At 57.6% G+C, this 16617-nt stretch overlaps 4 protein-coding genes across 4 annotated transcripts; 2 read left to right on the top strand and 2 right to left on the bottom strand.

Moving 5' to 3' along the window:
* Positions 1–2330: 2330 nt before the first annotated feature.
* Positions 2331–3903, top strand: VDBG_05190 (integral membrane protein; the record flags this gene model as incomplete). The annotated part of the gene is made up of 3 exons (XM_003004031.1): positions 2331–2495; positions 2800–2928; positions 3055–3903. 3 exons carry the CDS (start codon positions 2331–2333, stop codon positions 3901–3903), a joined length of 1143 nt encoding a protein of 380 aa, XP_003004077.1.
* Positions 3904–4367: 464 nt separating this feature from the next.
* VDBG_05191 (predicted protein) lies at positions 4368–4770 on the bottom strand (the record flags this gene model as incomplete). The annotated part of the gene is made up of 2 exons (XM_003004032.1): positions 4368–4619; positions 4669–4770. 2 exons carry the CDS (start codon positions 4768–4770, stop codon positions 4368–4370), a joined length of 354 nt encoding a protein of 117 aa, XP_003004078.1.
* A 4565-nt stretch (positions 4771–9335) lies between these two features.
* VDBG_05192 (glyceraldehyde-3-phosphate dehydrogenase) lies at positions 9336–11149 on the top strand (the record flags this gene model as incomplete). The annotated part of the gene is made up of 3 exons (XM_003004033.1): positions 9336–9368; positions 9663–9828; positions 10031–11149. The coding sequence occupies 2 exons, from the start codon at positions 9700–9702 to the stop codon at positions 10916–10918; spliced, it is 1017 nt and encodes a 338-aa protein (XP_003004079.1).
* Positions 11150–12245: 1096 nt separating this feature from the next.
* Positions 12246–14570, bottom strand: VDBG_05193 (conserved hypothetical protein; the record flags this gene model as incomplete). Its single annotated transcript, XM_003004034.1, has 1 exon — positions 12246–14570. One exon carries the CDS (start codon positions 14568–14570, stop codon positions 12246–12248), a length of 2325 nt encoding a protein of 774 aa, XP_003004080.1.
* Positions 14571–16617: the final 2047 nt, after the last annotated feature.

Below are 16617 nucleotides of genomic sequence, written 5' to 3' on the forward strand. Positions count from 1 at the left end.
ACCTGGTGCTAAGATCCCTGTCAAATCCGGGGCGGCCAGTGCCATGTATGGTGGATGCCCACTCCTGCTTAGGGCCATCTTGGGTGCTGGCTTTGCTGGGCCGCCTGGGCAGTCACACTTGGGGGAGGGCGCAGGTGCACGCAGGTGCAGCACGCCTGCCCACTTTCTCCAACATTAGCCCTGGGCTACCTGAGATATCGCTCTAGGGGGTTTGCTGTCGCCGTCCGTCATTGGCCGTCATGGGGACAGAGCTGGTCGATTCGCAGGGGTATATTGCGGTAGCCAAGCTATGACGATAGCGGAGTGTCACATGCCATTCTCATTTCTAATGAGCGCCTCCACTGTGGCCTGGGTCTGGCCTCGTCTGGTCTGGTCTGCCTGGCGAAGGAAGGAAGCTTCGACGCCATTGCCAATGCCGCGCAGGACCAACTCGCCAGCACACCAGGAACACCACCGGAACGCCTGGCGAGGCCGTGTTTCCTCTCCCATCATCATCATCCTGATTAGCAACAGCAGCATCGGCATCGGCACCAGGCCTCAGCCTCCCTTTTTTTCTCCGCATTGCCCTGAGGCTAAAGCCGAAGCTGTGGAGCTCACGGCTACTCGGACACGGTCGCGACCCTTGATTTCTGTGTACTACCGCAGGAAACAGAAGCCGGAGAGACAGAGAAAGCCAACATCTCGTCCCCTGGCCATCCCCCTCTTGTCCTGGCGGGCTTTGCCTTCGACGTTTCGTCTGATGTATGGTGGCCAGGACAGCCCTCCACAGCACATCGTTGTCGTTCCCATCCCATCGTCAGAAGCACAAGACATTTAGATCATCAGAAGCACACGTTGCCTCGGCCTGCGTCCAGCGATTTCCTCTTCAGGACGGGTGACACCAGCCTCTACAGTGTGCCTGTTCAGGGGTGGCATCAAGCCATAAGCGAAATCACAAACACACCGGCGCCTGGGGGATCGCCCTCTGATCCTGGATCCCATCCTGCCGATGCCAGTTATCGTTGTTGGCTTGAGAGCCCTGTCTAGTCCGCTCAGAACTCACTCTGAATCGGAACGTTTCGGTGCCTTTCCTCGCAATCACAAGCACAAGCTTCGCCCTTTCCCCATCTTTTGATCGACCCCACGAGCGGGACAGGCCTGGCACTAGCACGACGACTCCACGACTGCGCAGACGGCTTGATAGCACCAGAACCTCGGCCGTTGTGATTTTGGCATATGTCAACAACGCTCTCTATTAGTATCACATTTGACCACCTGTTTCCCCCTTCTACGCCTTCAGTTGGTCTCCTGCTTTGGGGCTGCCGCATCAAACTCTCTCTTCAGCCTCCTTCGTTTTGGATTCCTGTTTCTGGACGAGCCTGTTCCTGGGCGAGTGGTTACTCGGGACCTGCGCATCCATGTCCATCGCTCAGATCTTTTACCTCAATGCGACTCTCATCCCTCGATCCGACCCAATACAATTGAGTTTGGTCCAACCCTAACCATCCTTACAAGCACAGCACACACACTTTCAATCAACCCCCTGGTAAGAGCGGCCCGTCGCCAACCCTCCCCTACCTTGGTACTTTGTCTTTACTCTCCTTGAATCGCGTAGGATCTTGCCTATCCCCCTCCCCCAGTGGCCCCAACACGAGGTGCTCGTGCTCTTGGGGCCCATCTGTCTCGTCGGCCGAGCCTCTTCAAGTGAAGCCATAGAACGCTATGCTCCCCGCGGACGCCCGAAAGAAATTGTCATAGCCTAATCTGGACCGCATCCTGCATCCCGCATAAAGTCGTTCTCGCAGTTAGCAAGCAGCCCATGACTAGACACGAAGATCATGTGCCTTACTCTCACCTACCTGCGTCTTTCATGCACACCGTGGGCCCACGGCGCAAGGCGTGAGGCGCGAGGCACACGACACCCGGCATAGCGCGCGTCCCCTTATTGTCTGTCCCCTTTCTGTACCCAATGGCTTGTTGGCGTTGCATCGGCTAGCCCACTGTCCCTCAGCACTTACATCATAGCCTCGATGTCCTGCCATCTAACCACCGTTAGCTGCAGCACATGCTGATCTTCCCTTGGCCCAGGCACGCGAATACTCCCGAACCCCCAACGCCGTTTTTCAGTCCCCCCGGTCGCGGTCACGGCCACAGCCACGGCCATCCGTGAGGCTACGGTCATCGCTTCCTTCCGCCCGCCATGCAACCTCGGAGTCAGCTGCTGAGCTCCCGAAGAGGGCCCCTCGACATCATTCCCGGCACCCCGCCTCTCCTGAGACCTCTGGTGCGCGCATACCTGTTGGGATATGCATCCTCCGTGGCGCCTAGACTATTGACTCTCCTGCTCCAACATGTCTCCAGGGCTGTCAGGAAGCGAAGCGGCGCATCTGCGGGGCGCGCAAAAGGAGCATGAATCCTTCCTGTCCTCGCTGAATCATACCATCTTGACTGGCTTCGAACTTCGCAGGTTCCCCGCCTTCTGCGCCCTGCTCGCTGGCGGCAGCACATTACTCGAGGTCAGTGGAGTTCGGCTCTGGCTTGGCTTGCCTTCTTCCATCCTTCCACGTCTTCTATCACTTCCCCAAAACTGACACCTGGTCTTTTCCCAGGACCATTCCGGCTTGTTTCTTGCATCGGTGTTGCACGGGGTCTCAGTGAGGTGACACGGGACGCGGTACGTCTGACATGCTTCGGCGCACTCTTGGGACAAACTAGTCTCACCCGTGCGCTGCAATGTCGCATCATTGTGTAGTCGCTATGATTTCTCTCAGCTTGTCGAGATGTGTCGACATTGTGCAGCTGCTCCTCCGGCTGGTGCAGTCACGCATATGTTCAAAATTCACCAAAACGGTCCCCACCAGAACCAATGTCCACCCGGGCGTCAAGGAGGAGAAGGTGGCCATGGCCGGTCGCACTCTTGACATGACGCTCTTTGCCTTTACACGTGCAGTAGATGTCCTTGTTGGCGAGTTGTGGTCTCGTCGCCGAGCTCGCCGCGTAGCGAACCAGAAATGGACCAAGGCAGGTTCCACATCGATCCTCGGTCACCGATTCACATCACTAACAAGATGCTAGCTCGAGAGCCTCGTTGGCTATTCCACTGATCCCTGGATCTTTGTGTGCTCCTGCGCCCTCATCATGTGGGCATGGTTTTACAACCCCTCGGGTCTGCCCAAGGCCTATCAAAGGTGGATCAGCTCCGCCGCTGCCGTCGACAACCGCCTCATCGAAGCCCTGCGGCGCTGCCGATCCGGCGATCTCCGCTACGGCAAGGACACCGGCCAGGCTCCGCTTCTGCAGTCCATGTGTGAGGACTACAAGTGGCCTGTCATCTGGGGCGATCCTGCCAAGACGGCGCCTTTCCCCTGCGAGATGGTTCACATGGGCTGCGGCCCGTCGTGCGAGTACCACGCTCTGTCTCGCCTCGTCCGCTCATGGCGCTGGAGCATGGCCATGTACCTTCCCCTCAACCTCGCCATGCAACTTCGCAAGCCTCCGACCGTCCGGGGCATCCGCACTGCCGTGCTGTCCGCGTCTCGCTCCTCCGCCTTCCTGGGCGTGTTCATCATGCTCTTTTATTACGGCGTCTGCCTCGGCCGGACGCGCATCGGCCCACACATTGTCGGTAAAGACTTTGCTGGACGACAGAAGATCGATGGCGGCGTGTGCGTAGGCTGCGGCTGTTTCATGTGCGGGTGGAGTGTGCTGCTCGAGACAGCAAGTCGACGGAAAGATATGGCCTTGTTTGTGGCACCGAGGGCGCTGGCGACTCTATTCCCGCGAAGGTATGCTGAGGACAAGCAGTGGAGGGAGACGCTTACCTTTGCAGCAAGCGCCGCCGTCGTGTTCACTTGTGCCAAGGAGAACCCAGCCAGGGTAAGGGGTGTGTTTGGCAAACTATTGGGCTCCGTTCTGCGAGTGTAAGCACGTGTACGTTATGACGATAGACCCTGGGTGAATATGGGGCACAGCAGCATGCATTGCGCGATTGGATAGAATTGTAGCCATCATGTCGAAACATACACGAATCCCTAAGGAAATGCGAAGGCAGATTCCCGGTATACTGGCTTTGTTTGGCGTCATGGAGGTCATTCGGAGCTTTGTTTTATACGAAAGGCTTCTTCCATTGGAGCCGACTTAATTACATTCTAGAGCACGGCTGACCGTTCAACCTTGCTCGCTATTGTTATCGAACTAGCTCTATTCTCCTCCCGCTCCCCACAGCCCAATGCGTGCTGACAGTCACCAACATAACCATCAGATCTTAACGACTCGTCTAATAGCGCCTTCGAGACCCTTTCCACCCCCGTCGATGTCAAAACCCATGCACACTACGCCGAATGGCACCTTCACGGCTCCTGCGCTCCTCTCCTCTACCCACCTGTCAATCACTCCGTCGCCCCTTGCAGGTTCCACCCTTCATCCTGGCTTCCGAGCGACGGCGCAGCGTAGACAACCTTGCGCACAAACGTGCCGTACTTCATCGTCGCGTCGAGGAGGGCAAGCGCCTCGTTCGTCTCAGGCTCGCCGTTCTCGTCGACGGGGGCCGGGTGGAAGATCGACGTCACGTTGTTGAGAGCTGTGCGGTAGGAGTCTGGGGTCGTGATGGGCGTGATGGTGAGTTTTCCGCACGCTGCGGCCTCGGCGAAGGAGGTGGTGTGGGTGGGAAGAGGGGAGGTCAGGGCGCACGCGGGTGCCTGAGGAGAGGGCGCTGGCTATGATGTCCTCGACGAGGGGGGAGGAGGACGGGGAGGAGGAAATGAGGAGCGTCGGCTGGGTTGGGGAGGTCATCTTGTCGTGTATGAGGCAAGGAGCGAGGGCGACAGGTGCGACGTGATCAATCTGCGAAAAGGGGAGGGAAGGAATGTCGTCTTTAGAATACCAGCAGACGTTGCTCGACACGACAAGATCGATTCAGGTCTCGTCCTTTATACCTATCCCATCTCAACAGCTCGCCTGAGGTACCACACACAACGAAACCCCCGCCCGCGCAACAGCCTTCTGTTTTCCCCTCTTCGCGTAGAACTCACGATGCAAATCCGCCCTCCCCCGCGAACGGCACCGCGCATCCCATCCCTTTCGGCCCCTTGGCGCCCACGCGAACGGAACCGGCGAACGTCGATCTTGGCTCGCCCCGCCGGCGGGGGGGGCGCATCCCACGCGCGGGGGAGGCGTCCCAGGCCGCGCAAGCCGGAGACAAGGCTGTCTCACTCGGGATCGGCGGCTTATCAGGATGCAGACGGGTGCCGCGAGGGGAACTTTAATTTCGGTCGATCACGAAGCGCCTGGACACAAGGAAATGGTCACCGATCTTTTTTCCTCTTTTCGTGATCATGTTTGTCATCGACACGGCGCGAGTACACCACAGCAATATTGCCAAATGGTGATTCTGCAATGCGATTTAGGGTTCCGTCGTGTTGAGGGCGACGATGGAGCTGTGGAACTCGCCTCGTGTGGCGAGGCGACGATCATCCTGTGGCGGGCTGATAGGCAAGCCAATGCCGCCTAAAAGATGAGGAGCTCGAGAAAATTCGATGGTGCGGTCTTGAGTCCCTGCATTGCTCATTGCGATTTTCCCGGCCACGGCCTTGGAGTATTCGCGCGCCAGGCTCCAAGAGATGTTGATCAAGCCATTTTTAAATCTGCCTTGTCGCCCCCATTCCAGGCGCACGCACGTTAAAGCGGCTCGCCATGGTGGGATGTGTTCATTCGAATTCGTGAACTGGAGATATCTCCTACAACAGCTACACTTCTTACTGATGTAGCAAGTCTCTGTGGGCTGCTTTGGTATGTCATACGGGAAAGATGGTAGTCTATCGCTGGAAATGGCTGGTAGACACAAGAACCCACGACAACCTCAGACTCTGTTGACCCAACGAACAAGTATACATACGCTAAGCAAGAGAATTAAATACCTTCAAGAATACAATCGTTGATCTAGTACAGCTGTAGATTTACGTAGATTGTCTTCCACGCCTCTCATAGCCAACGGCAACCCCGCAAACCTGTCTCGATGATGATCACGAATTCATCCAGCCTTCAGTCACATTTAAGAATTTGCTCTATCATGGGTATCTGTATCAAATGAGAACCGCGATTTGACACATATACTCAAGATGTTCGGTGGCGTTAGAGATATCTGTGGGATCACGTCCCTGATGTGTGCCAATGGTGACTAAACTGGCCTATGGCCTGTCACGTGCATCGTCCTACAGCATGGAGGAAGAAACCAACCGACCGTCTCCTTCCTTTCCCCGAAGCACGTGAACATGTGTTTTTACAAAGTACACGACAAGGGTGGACTACGCAACACATACATTTTGTGAGGACTCGTACTACAACATGGCGTCCAGCGTCAAAATGGTGGGGCACATGGGGTCGAGGACTCCAAGGGAATTCACAGAATATCATGATAAGGACCTCACTTGACCAGCTGTGGTTGCTTGGGATTTACGAAGACACCCAGATCCTGCAGCAGAGGGCGACACCCCGGCTGAAAGACAGGCAACATGTGACAGCAGCGAGTAACCGCACGGGACAAGGAGCCCTCGCCAAAATCATATCCCGGCGCACCTGAAGCCCGGAAAAACCAAAGCACGACGGCGACATGGCGACATGACGGACACGCGTCTCAGGACGAATCACCACATGCAAAAGAGCGGACAAGACATAATCCGAACACCCTGCGCCCACGGAATATGGCCGCCTGCCTTCAACCCCCTCCCCCCAACTGCGCCACAGCAGACGTCAAGACGAGATTCGCTCGAAACTGCAAAGGAGCAGGCGCCGTTGCCGTGCCCGAAGGCCGTTCATGACATAATGGAACCCAGGGTACAAAAGTTACGTGCGGTTGACGTCGGGTCCAGCGTCGGGCGTCAACACGTAAGAGGGGTCTTCCGGGTGTTCCCGGAGGTGGGACGGCGCAACGGGAGCAGGGGGCGCCTTATTCGAGGGAGAGTAGGAGCGAGGCCCTGAAGGGGGGAGTACAGGACTCGGCAAAGCACGGAGCAGGCAGCAGACAGGGCCCGAGGGAGCGAGGCCGGAAACGAAAAAGCAGGAATGAGGAAACGGCAGTAGGGAGGCGGGGGCAGAACTCGGGACTGGCAGTAGATATAGGCGAGGCTAGGAGGGTGTGGCAGCCGAGGCGCCCGTGATGCTCCGGGGCGGACGGGCAGACTCCACTCGGACGACAGCCTCGAGGTCCCAGAGACGAGAGGACGGGTCGGCATGACGGCATGCAGGTATGCTCGTGGCAGGTCCAGCCTTGTGGATGTCATGAGGTTGGACAGTCGGACAGGCCCGGGGTAAGGTGTGTTGGGGTCCTTAGAGGGGTTTGGTTCGTTCGGGTCATGGTAATCTGGGGATCCCGAAGATTCCCATCGTGTGCCTTAGCCGATGTGGGGTGCTGCCGTTCGTCCTCGGCAGAAGAGGAGCAGGGAGCGAGGGGCAGCAGGCAGGGATCGGAATCCGACTCGGAACCGGGTTCGAGAGGCTGAGCCGTGGCAGACCGAGCTAGGAAAGCAAGGGTGTGCTTTTCTCGCGACGAAATGGCGATGGCGGCGATGGCAGCATATGGTGGAGAGGCATCGAATGACTGAGGTTGTTGAGTTGGTGTTGAGGGATCAGAAACAGATCCATCGAAGCATCGTCATGCCGCTGGCGAGAAAGAGCAGGCGAACTGGCGAGGGTGGTGGTGGCTGAAAGGAGGGAGTGAACAGAGAGAGCTCTCAGCAAGTGTGGCTGGTGGACGAGACAGATGGCTTACCTAAACACAGCCCGGATGGAGCCCTGCACCTGTCTTGGCGTCGTGATGTCAGGAGGGGGAGGGGGAGGGGCAACCAGCAGATGCAGAACAAAATGCCCCTCCGTCATCTTGGGCGCGTCACATCCGAGTCACTCTTTGGAGGGAGGAGGGGCTCTTTCTCGTCGATATCGCCCCAATGTTTCTGGATGGTTCTACTGCACATCTGTGTGCTAGTTATCGCCTGACCTTCCATTGCCTTTGCTACCTGGCTGTCCTGCACTTGCACTGCCTGCCAATTGCACGTTGGCACTGCTCGTTGCTTCTTTCGCTCCAATCCGGTGAGCCCGTCGAGACACCCACCCCTACCGCGCCCCCCCCCGTACCCCGAAAGAGGATCGCGGGACAGAGCGGTGTCGCCGGCGGCTCATCTTGTTGAGGTATTATCATCATCAGTATCAAAAAGCTGACTGCCAGACGGACGCGAAGCAAATAATTACAGATCAGCGTTAGTCAGGTGCACAGTCAGAGGGGGGGGCGGGGGGCGATTTTCTGGTGACACATCGCTGCGACAACGGAGGCAGATCAAATCATATTCTTTTTTTATTTTATTTTGCTTGGTCATGATCAGTATCAGACCAAGGCGACAGGCTGAGCGCGAGATATTGGCTCGTGGTAACGGCCCGACAACGCCTCGACATCCAATACATGATCCCGGCCACGGACCGCAAAAGAGGCAGAAAACGCGCAGCTCCAAAACCACCCCAAACGAAAGGAGAGTGGGAGGGATTGAGGAGGGGTCGCCGTGGCTCGTGGGGCCCGTTTCCCTTGGCCGGGAGTTGCGGGATGGTGAGCGATGCTCCTTGTTTGGCCCTGTTTGGCCCTCGAAACGCAGCTATGAAAAGCTCCATTTTTGGGATATTTGCCTCTGTGCCCTGTCTATCTTGGAGGGGCAGGGGCGCGAGCGGCGAGTCGAAAGAATAGCTCGACGGATGCTCATCACCCAGTCAGGGTGGGCGAGACGCCAATGAGGTGTCTGAGAATCGGAGGAGCACAGGACAAAGCTTGAAGCGAATCAGACGGAACCCCCACCACCTTTTTCTCTCAACCAAAATAATATCGCGCGACCCAGACAGACCCAGACCCAGACCCAGACAGGCTTCCTCAGACCGGACCACGCTCCCTGCGCGTGCGAGCGCGAGCATGCGTGAGTGAGTGAGCTTGGGGAGGTGGTACCGTGTACATGTGTCGGCCCCCTGCTCCTGACCCCACCAGAGGTACCTCGTTCCATCGGAGGGTACTCCAGCCCACCACAGATACCAGACGCATCAAGCAGTCCCCTCCTACCTACCTCTAGGAGGTACCTACCTAGGAGGACCTAGGAGGAGGTAGCTAGACAGACACATCCAAGCACTACACCAAGCACCAAGCACCAAGCCACAGCTGGTTGGGTCCTTCTCCCCCCCTCCCCTCCCCCCTCCGTCATCCATCACCCAGCGCGCGCCAGGCCCGACCCAGAGGGCCATTGGGATCCATCCCCAAAGCTCATATACCTCCCCTCGCCAACCGCCTCAAAGTTTTTTTCCCTCCCTCCTCTCCCTCTTCTTCTTCTCTTCCTTCTAGCATCATCACGATACCATCTTCCAAGGTCAGTCCCAGCTCCCCCCTCATGAGCTTCCTGAGCTTCCCTGCAAAGCTCCTTCCTATCAACCTATTCCACTGCCACTGTCCTGTCCCCCCTCCTCCTCCTCCTCGGCGGCCTACGCCTCAGCTCCTGCTTGGGGCGCTCAGGATTACCCCGCCATCATCAGACCATCGTCAGGAAACTTTCTCATCATCATTATGATCCCCCGCCTACCCTTCCACCTCGACTCGAACCCAGCACCCATCCTTTGTTCCGTATCAGAAAACATAAACTGACCACTTCTTTTCTTATCAACAGACCTAAACTTCTTCACATACCACCTACATCATACACAATGGCTCCCATCAAGGTTGGCATCAACGGTTTCGGCCGTATCGGTCGCATTGTCTTCCGCAACGCCGTCGAGCACTCCGATGTCGAGATCGTTGCCGTCAACGACCCCTTCATTGAGACCAAGTACGCTGTAAGTATCCTCCCAGACCCAAGGATTCATGCCCCCTTTGTTCATCGATTATCATGTGCTGGGGTTTTTTTACTTGGTTATGGTTTGATCATGTCTCAACCCCGCAACCCTCTGCAGCCAAGATGAGCCCCTCCACAACAACAAGACGGCGTTCCTTGAGCCTCAAACGCGCACACGAGTCATATGGCTAACCTCCCCCCAGGCCTACATGCTCAAGTACGACTCCACCCACGGCGTCTTCAAGGGCGAGATCACCGAGGACGGTTCCTCCCTGACCGTCAACGGCAAGAAGGTCAAGTTCTACCAGGAGCGTGACCCCGCTGCCATCCCCTGGAGCGAGACCGGCGCCGACTACGTCGTCGAGTCCACCGGTGTCTTCACCACCACCGACAAGGCCGCCGCCCATCTCAAGGGTGGCGCCAAGAAGGTCATCATCTCCGCCCCCTCGGCTGATGCCCCCATGTACGTGATGGGTGTCAACGAGAAGACCTACGACGGCAAGGCCGACGTCATCTCCAACGCCTCGTGCACCACCAACTGCCTGGCTCCCCTCGCCAAGGTCATCAACGACAAGTTCACCATCGTTGAGGGTCTCATGACCACCGTCCACTCCTACACCGCCACCCAGAAGACCGTTGACGGTCCCTCCGCCAAGGACTGGCGTGGTGGCCGTACCGCTGCTCAGAACATCATCCCCTCGAGCACCGGTGCCGCCAAGGCTGTCGGCAAGGTCATCCCTGAGCTCAACGGCAAGCTCACCGGCATGTCCATGCGTGTCCCCACTGCCAACGTCTCCGTTGTTGACCTGACGGTCCGCATCGAGAAGGCCGCCAGCTACGACACCATCAAGGCCGCCATCAAGGAGGCCGCTGCTGGTGACCTCAAGGGCATTCTGGCCTACACCGAGGACGACGTTGTCTCCACCGACATGATTGGCAACGAGAACTCCTCCATCTTCGACGCCAAGGCCGGTATCTCCCTCAACGACAACTTTGTCAAGCTCGTCTCCTGGTACGACAACGAGTGGGGCTACTCCCGCCGTGTCCTCGACCTCCTGGCCTACATTGCCAAGGTCGATGCCGGCAAATAAATGCAGCTAGCACCTGCAAACCGTCATACCCTCCTGACATGACGGCCGGGGTTTTGTGGTGTCCAGATGTTTGAGAAGAAGGGGCCTCAACGTCGGCGCCTGTAATGAAGAAAGAAGAAAAACAGACATGACCTGACACGAACTTGGAACGCGAAGGACCACGGAAAGGTGGCCAACAGCCGCGTGCTATAGTCGAATGAACCTGCCATAGACCAACAGGCCGATTACTCCTACATGATGCTTCATCCGTGCTGCCTCGTGGTGCGTGACGTGTGATGCGAGCTGCTCCAACATTTGTGTAGGTTGGTTGGGTTCGTCTCGAGTCTGGTGTGAGACGGCATAGTTTACGTCGGGCGTTTCAATGAATAAAAATGTCAAGGCTTCGTCATCCTGCAATTCCAACAACACCTACGTACTCTACCAGGCCGTAAACCCAATCCAGCCCAATCCCGTGCCCGGCACATGTTGGGGCTTCCTTACTTTTGCTCCACTCGCCCTCGCCCTGCTTCACGCGCCTTCTTCCCTCTGTCCGCTGTCACCCTCGTCCCACCCCCCCCGCATCGTGCCCGTACGAGGCAGAGGGGCGAAAAAGCGCAAGGAATGCCGCGGTGACCTTGTGAGGGCGCTAAAATAAACGAGAGAAAGAGGGCGGAAGTGTGGAAAACAGGCAGAAGAACTCGAAGACGGACGATACAGACAAGACCAACGGGGTGTCAAAAAAGATAAAAAAACAAAGAATAGAGAGAGAGAGACAGAGAGAGTGCGAAGAAGAAGGAGACGAAGAAGAAGAAAATGAAGAGTTGCAATTCATTACCACTCGCCGCTGGCCCCTCGACTCCGGTTCCGATTTCCCAATGTACGATTTCGTCGAAAGGATCCGTGTTTCTCGATGCGCCTCAACCCCCCTTGCCGTGCTCTGCCCCTCTCGCTCCATTTTTCGCTCTCCAGTTGAGACGTCGTGGCCGCTGTGGGAGGCAGACAGGCAGGTGGGTGTGGTGATCCGCGAAAGAGAGAAAGGCAACGCAGAGAGCTCCGAATAGAGGGATATCATCATGTACAACAACGTTGGGAGAGGGAGGAAAGAAAAGAAGAGAAAAAAAAAAGGCTAAATCCTGAGGAAGAACTGGTAGTTTGCAAAAGGGCACAGAGTGGCCGTTGATCGTGAGGATCACGACCCTTTAACTTCCTGAGGCCTTGAAATCCGTTGTGCGCTGCCCTCATTTCTCCGTCTTAGTCGTCATTGAAGAAGGCCTGGATGGCAATTGTGGAACATTATACATGGCGTCATGGACGTCGTGGAGGCCTGTGGCCGACCTACGGCGCCCTTCTACAGCCCGTTCGTCTGCGGGCTGAGTTCCGGTCGCCAGTCGACGCCCTCGTCCGCTGCCCACCGGCGGACCGTCCTGAGACCTAGCGCGATAGCCTCCTCGGCGCTCGTCCAGGGTCCGAGGTTACATCGCATGTGGGGGTCGTCGACGCGCTCGACAGCGTCGTAGGCGCTCTTCCATATGTTGGCGCGCAGACGCTCAAAGTGCATGAGGCGGACGGCGCTGGAGGCTGGGTCGAGCGACCAGTAGCACTTGATGAGCTCCTCGAGGATGACACCCTTGAGCTGGAGGTGGAGTGCGTCGAGGGCGCGGTGGCGACCGTCGCCGACGTCGCGCTGCAGAGTGCCGAGCAGCGGCAGGATCGTGTCCCAGGTATTGGGGTCCTGGGCCTTGTTCTCGAGGCGGCGCGAGTCGAAGACGGCGCGGAAGGAGACCATGTAAGCCATGGCGCTCTCCAGGCACAGGGCGATGCTGAGCTTTTGATCCGACTCGGAGGGGGCGCGGTCGCGGTTCGACTTCATCGCATCGCGTCTGTGCTTGAGCCTGCCGCCGAGGTCCTTGTACCGCTCGTAGCGGTCCCGCAGCTTGCGTATCGTTGCTGGGTTGGCGGGCTCCCTCGGCTCCTGCCTGGTGGGTGGCCGGTCTCCCGGCGTGACGCTGTTCATTTCGCCTGGAGTGTTTCCTTGCGAGTTGTTCGACGCGCCTCGCGACATGGCCGTGGCCGTCTTTGCCGGCGTTGACGGCGTCACCAATCTGGATGAGCTCGCCATGTCTGACGTCCGCGGCCTCTTGACGGCGATCGAGTCTCGAACATCCTCGACGCTGCTAGCCGGTCGTTTCCTAGCGATGATCGGTGCCGCCTCGAGACTCGCCGATCGCGGCCGCTCCTTCTTCGGGGGTGGAAGGGCCAGGATGCGCTTCAGTGTTTTGGAGTGCTTACGGCCGCACTTCAGCGTCACTATGAAGCGCTCCTGTCCATTTCTGTCCCTATCTCTGTCTCTGTTCCTTTCCTTGTCCTTGATGCTGACTCTTATTTGTTCTTCGTCATCGTCGTCTGCTCTCCTAAGCAGCTTGTTGGACTTATTGTTGACGGCTGGATCAGGCAGTCGTGCTGTTTTTGTTGCTGTTGGCGTATCCTTAAAACGAGCCAATTCCTCTTCGAGAGCTGGCGGCAGCGTCGGTGACAGGAGCGCCGGTAGCTTTTGTGGCGATCTTTCCTTCTTGGACAGGACTGGCGGCGGCGGTGCTGTCCTCGTCGGCTTTGGTTGGACTGATCGTGGGGGGTCGTCGATGCCGTCTCGCCTTCTCCTCTCGGTTGGTTGTGAATCTACCTCCTCCATGGGAAAGTGCAGAGGTGACAGTAATGGCGGAACAGTGGACTTGCTTGGTGGCGCATCGCGCTTACTCAATGATGTCCTGTTTATCGCACTTGAACTGGAGCGCTGGCCGTTGAGAGAGTCGCCTCTCGGCCGACCCGAGGGAGTCGAGCTGTGCTGCGAGCCGATTGCTGATTTAAGAATGGCCCTACCATTCGGGAGCGTCGATGGCGTGCCGATTTTCGGGTCCCTCGACGTTGTCCTGTCTTGCGACGACTGTGGCTCCTTCCGCCTTGGGTTGTCGTCTCGTGGCGTTCGCGAGCGATCGTCCAAGGGCGCATTCGCATCGATTGGCGGCTTCTTAGGCAGTCGCGCAAGTGCTTCTGCTTCCTGCTGTCTTCTTCGTTTTTCGGGGGATGTCGTCGTATCGTGGCTTGAATGCCCTCTCGTGTCAAGTTTTTGAGACCTGTCCATCGAGTATACAGTCAGTTCACGATGCGCGTCGGCGGGGAGGGTGAACCTGAAGCGACTTGGTACCAACCTTTCCTCATGGGCCCCGTTCGGCGGCCTCGCTCCTCTGCCATCTCTCGTCGGCTCGCCCGCGCGGGGCGCTCTACTCCCGTCGCTGGGGTCTCTTCGGGCCTCAGGCGCCCTCGCAGCCGAAGCAGAATCGGGTGGGGACGGCGAGACCCTCTTTTGTTTATTCTTGTAGTCGCTCAGTGACAACTTGGTCACCTTCCTGTCTGTCTTGACGACAGGTTCTCGCGCCGCGTGGGCGTTGGACGGCTCCTCGCGCATGTCGTAGTATGGTCGCGTCAGCAGCAGGCCGCGGTCGACGTCGGCCAGCAGCGTCATGTACTGCAGGGCGCGGACCTCCTCTTCTTCGAGGAGCTTCAGCTTATCAGGCGGCACGCGATAGCGCTGGTCGATGGATTTGGCGAGATGATAGGGTCGTTCGGGTAATGCGCTCTTGGCCAAATTATGGACCTTTGTCGCCGCGGCTTCCATGGTTCAGCGGGGTTGGCATTCCTGGGGCATGGGGCGGCAATCGCGCGTCGTTAGGCGACAGTCGGGTTGGACGCGGATGGCAGACAGGGAAATGGCTTGACAGGGAGCGAGTGTGGTGGTGTTGGTGTTGGCGGGCAGCGGTGCTAGACCGATGCGATGCGGGCAAAGACACCCGTGGGTCGATGAATCGTTCGCTGGCTCGCTTGCTCGCTGGTCGACGACTGAAAGAGGAACAAAGGCGGGATGTGTATTTTTTTCTGCCGGACGCCCGCCGTCCCAGGAACAAGGAAAAGAATGGGCGTTGGAGCAGAGCACAGAGCTCTCTCCGTGGCCCACAACAGAGGCCGAGTCGCGAACTCTCGCGCTGACCCTTACAGGCTAGTCGCGGCAAGCAAGTGCCAAGATAAGGTTCCCGCAATGGAGGCAAGACTGTGGTCGAATTCGTTCGAGGGATTGACGCGTGCGCTTGCGCAATCAATGTCGTCTGCAGTGTCGATGGCAGGTCAATCGGTGCTGTGCAGGCTGTCGATTGAGATGCCGGCAATCGTGTCGGAGGTGTCGATGGGGGGGAGGAGAAGGAGATGCAGTGGAGAAAAGATGCGGATGACTGAGGTGCGGTGCGGCACGAAACGGTGTGATACGACAAGCACGCGACCCAGTTCGTCCCCGATAGAGATCGCAAAAGGCTATAATGCTATATGCGCGCGTGCAAGAGGTGACGTGGTCGGCGGGGGGAGGGTGTCGCGCGATCTGTCAATAGCAATTGCTTCCTCAACTCGTGTCGGTGTGCCGGGAGGGATGTCGGGATGCAGCCGATGGCTCTGAGGCACAAATCAGGCTTGCTCGAAAAGCTCGTCGTTGGGGTTCGTGATGCTCTCTCCCAGGTCGTGTTGTCTTACCCAGGTAGGTCGGGTAGGTAAGGCAAGGGGGGGTGGGAAGAGAGAAGCTGACCCGCTTGAACCCCCCGATGTGGAAGCCAAAGAGCCCTTGCAGCAGTGAAGAAGCCGACCCACAGCTTGAACCTCTGCCGCACCGTCGCAGGGAACCGTATGGTAGAGGCGGTGCGATGTGATGCTGCAAGGTGTACCTGGTAGGTAGGTAGGTAGGTACCGTACCAATACGCTGTAAGGCCGTTGGGTTTGGGCGTCTGTCGGTGAGCCTCGTTAGCTGAGGAGAGTAGTCAAGCGCGCTGTTGCTCGCCAATGACCTATCAATCCAGGACCATGACGGTGCTGTCAAGAGACAAAGGCGCTTTGTTCGATAGGTTCCACCTCTTCTCGATACGGCCACTCGTCACACACACGGGATGACAAGACGGGAACGCGGACCGTAGTGATGGTTGGTGCTGGTGATAGGAGGAAGACACTTGACTTGGAGAGAGCCTGGTCGGGCCAGGGCTGGGGCAGGTGTCTACCTACTTAGGTAGGTACCTAGGGAGGTAGGTAGGTACCTACATTTGCCTTCCTGGTCCCTGTCTAATAGCCCGCTCTGGCGTCTGCCAAAACCCCCGCCATCGACGCCTACAGGGCGTATTCGTCACCCGATGGAGGCGCCAAACACTGAAATGCTCCTGACAGGTGCCCTAGATGTGGCAACCTCTCTATGCAGCCACCAAAGTTAAGGTACCTACTCCGGGCTTAGTCGCCTGAAGGCAATCTGACAAGGTACCCTGAGGTTGATACCTTACGTTATGTACGCCATGCTACTGGGTACCGAGGCGTGTAGGCAGGCTTGACGCATTTTGTGGGGTAGCATCAAGCATCAATGACATACATGTACATCCGTAGCAGTCTCCTCTCACAAGCAAGTGTAGTTGCATCTCGTCAGTCAGCGTTCGTCATGTTAGATGCAGAACGGGTCCCTCGTCATAAATCGTTATTGAGTTTCAATCAAGGAAGGAAAACTCCCCAGCTAGTTGGTGCCAACGGACTCGAGCCCTTGGGTCATCTGGAGGTCCAAACCGCTTCTCTGTGGCAGAACATGCAAAAAGTTACACCCTGCTGCCCTCAGGGTTTGACCCAGTCCGACTGTCTCTAGCCCTTGATCC

The sequence above is a fragment of the Verticillium alfalfae genome, genomic scaffold (genome assembly GCF_000150825.1).
Source record: "Verticillium alfalfae VaMs.102 supercont1.6 genomic scaffold, whole genome shotgun sequence".
Taxonomy (NCBI): domain Eukaryota; kingdom Fungi; phylum Ascomycota; class Sordariomycetes; order Glomerellales; family Plectosphaerellaceae; genus Verticillium; species Verticillium alfalfae.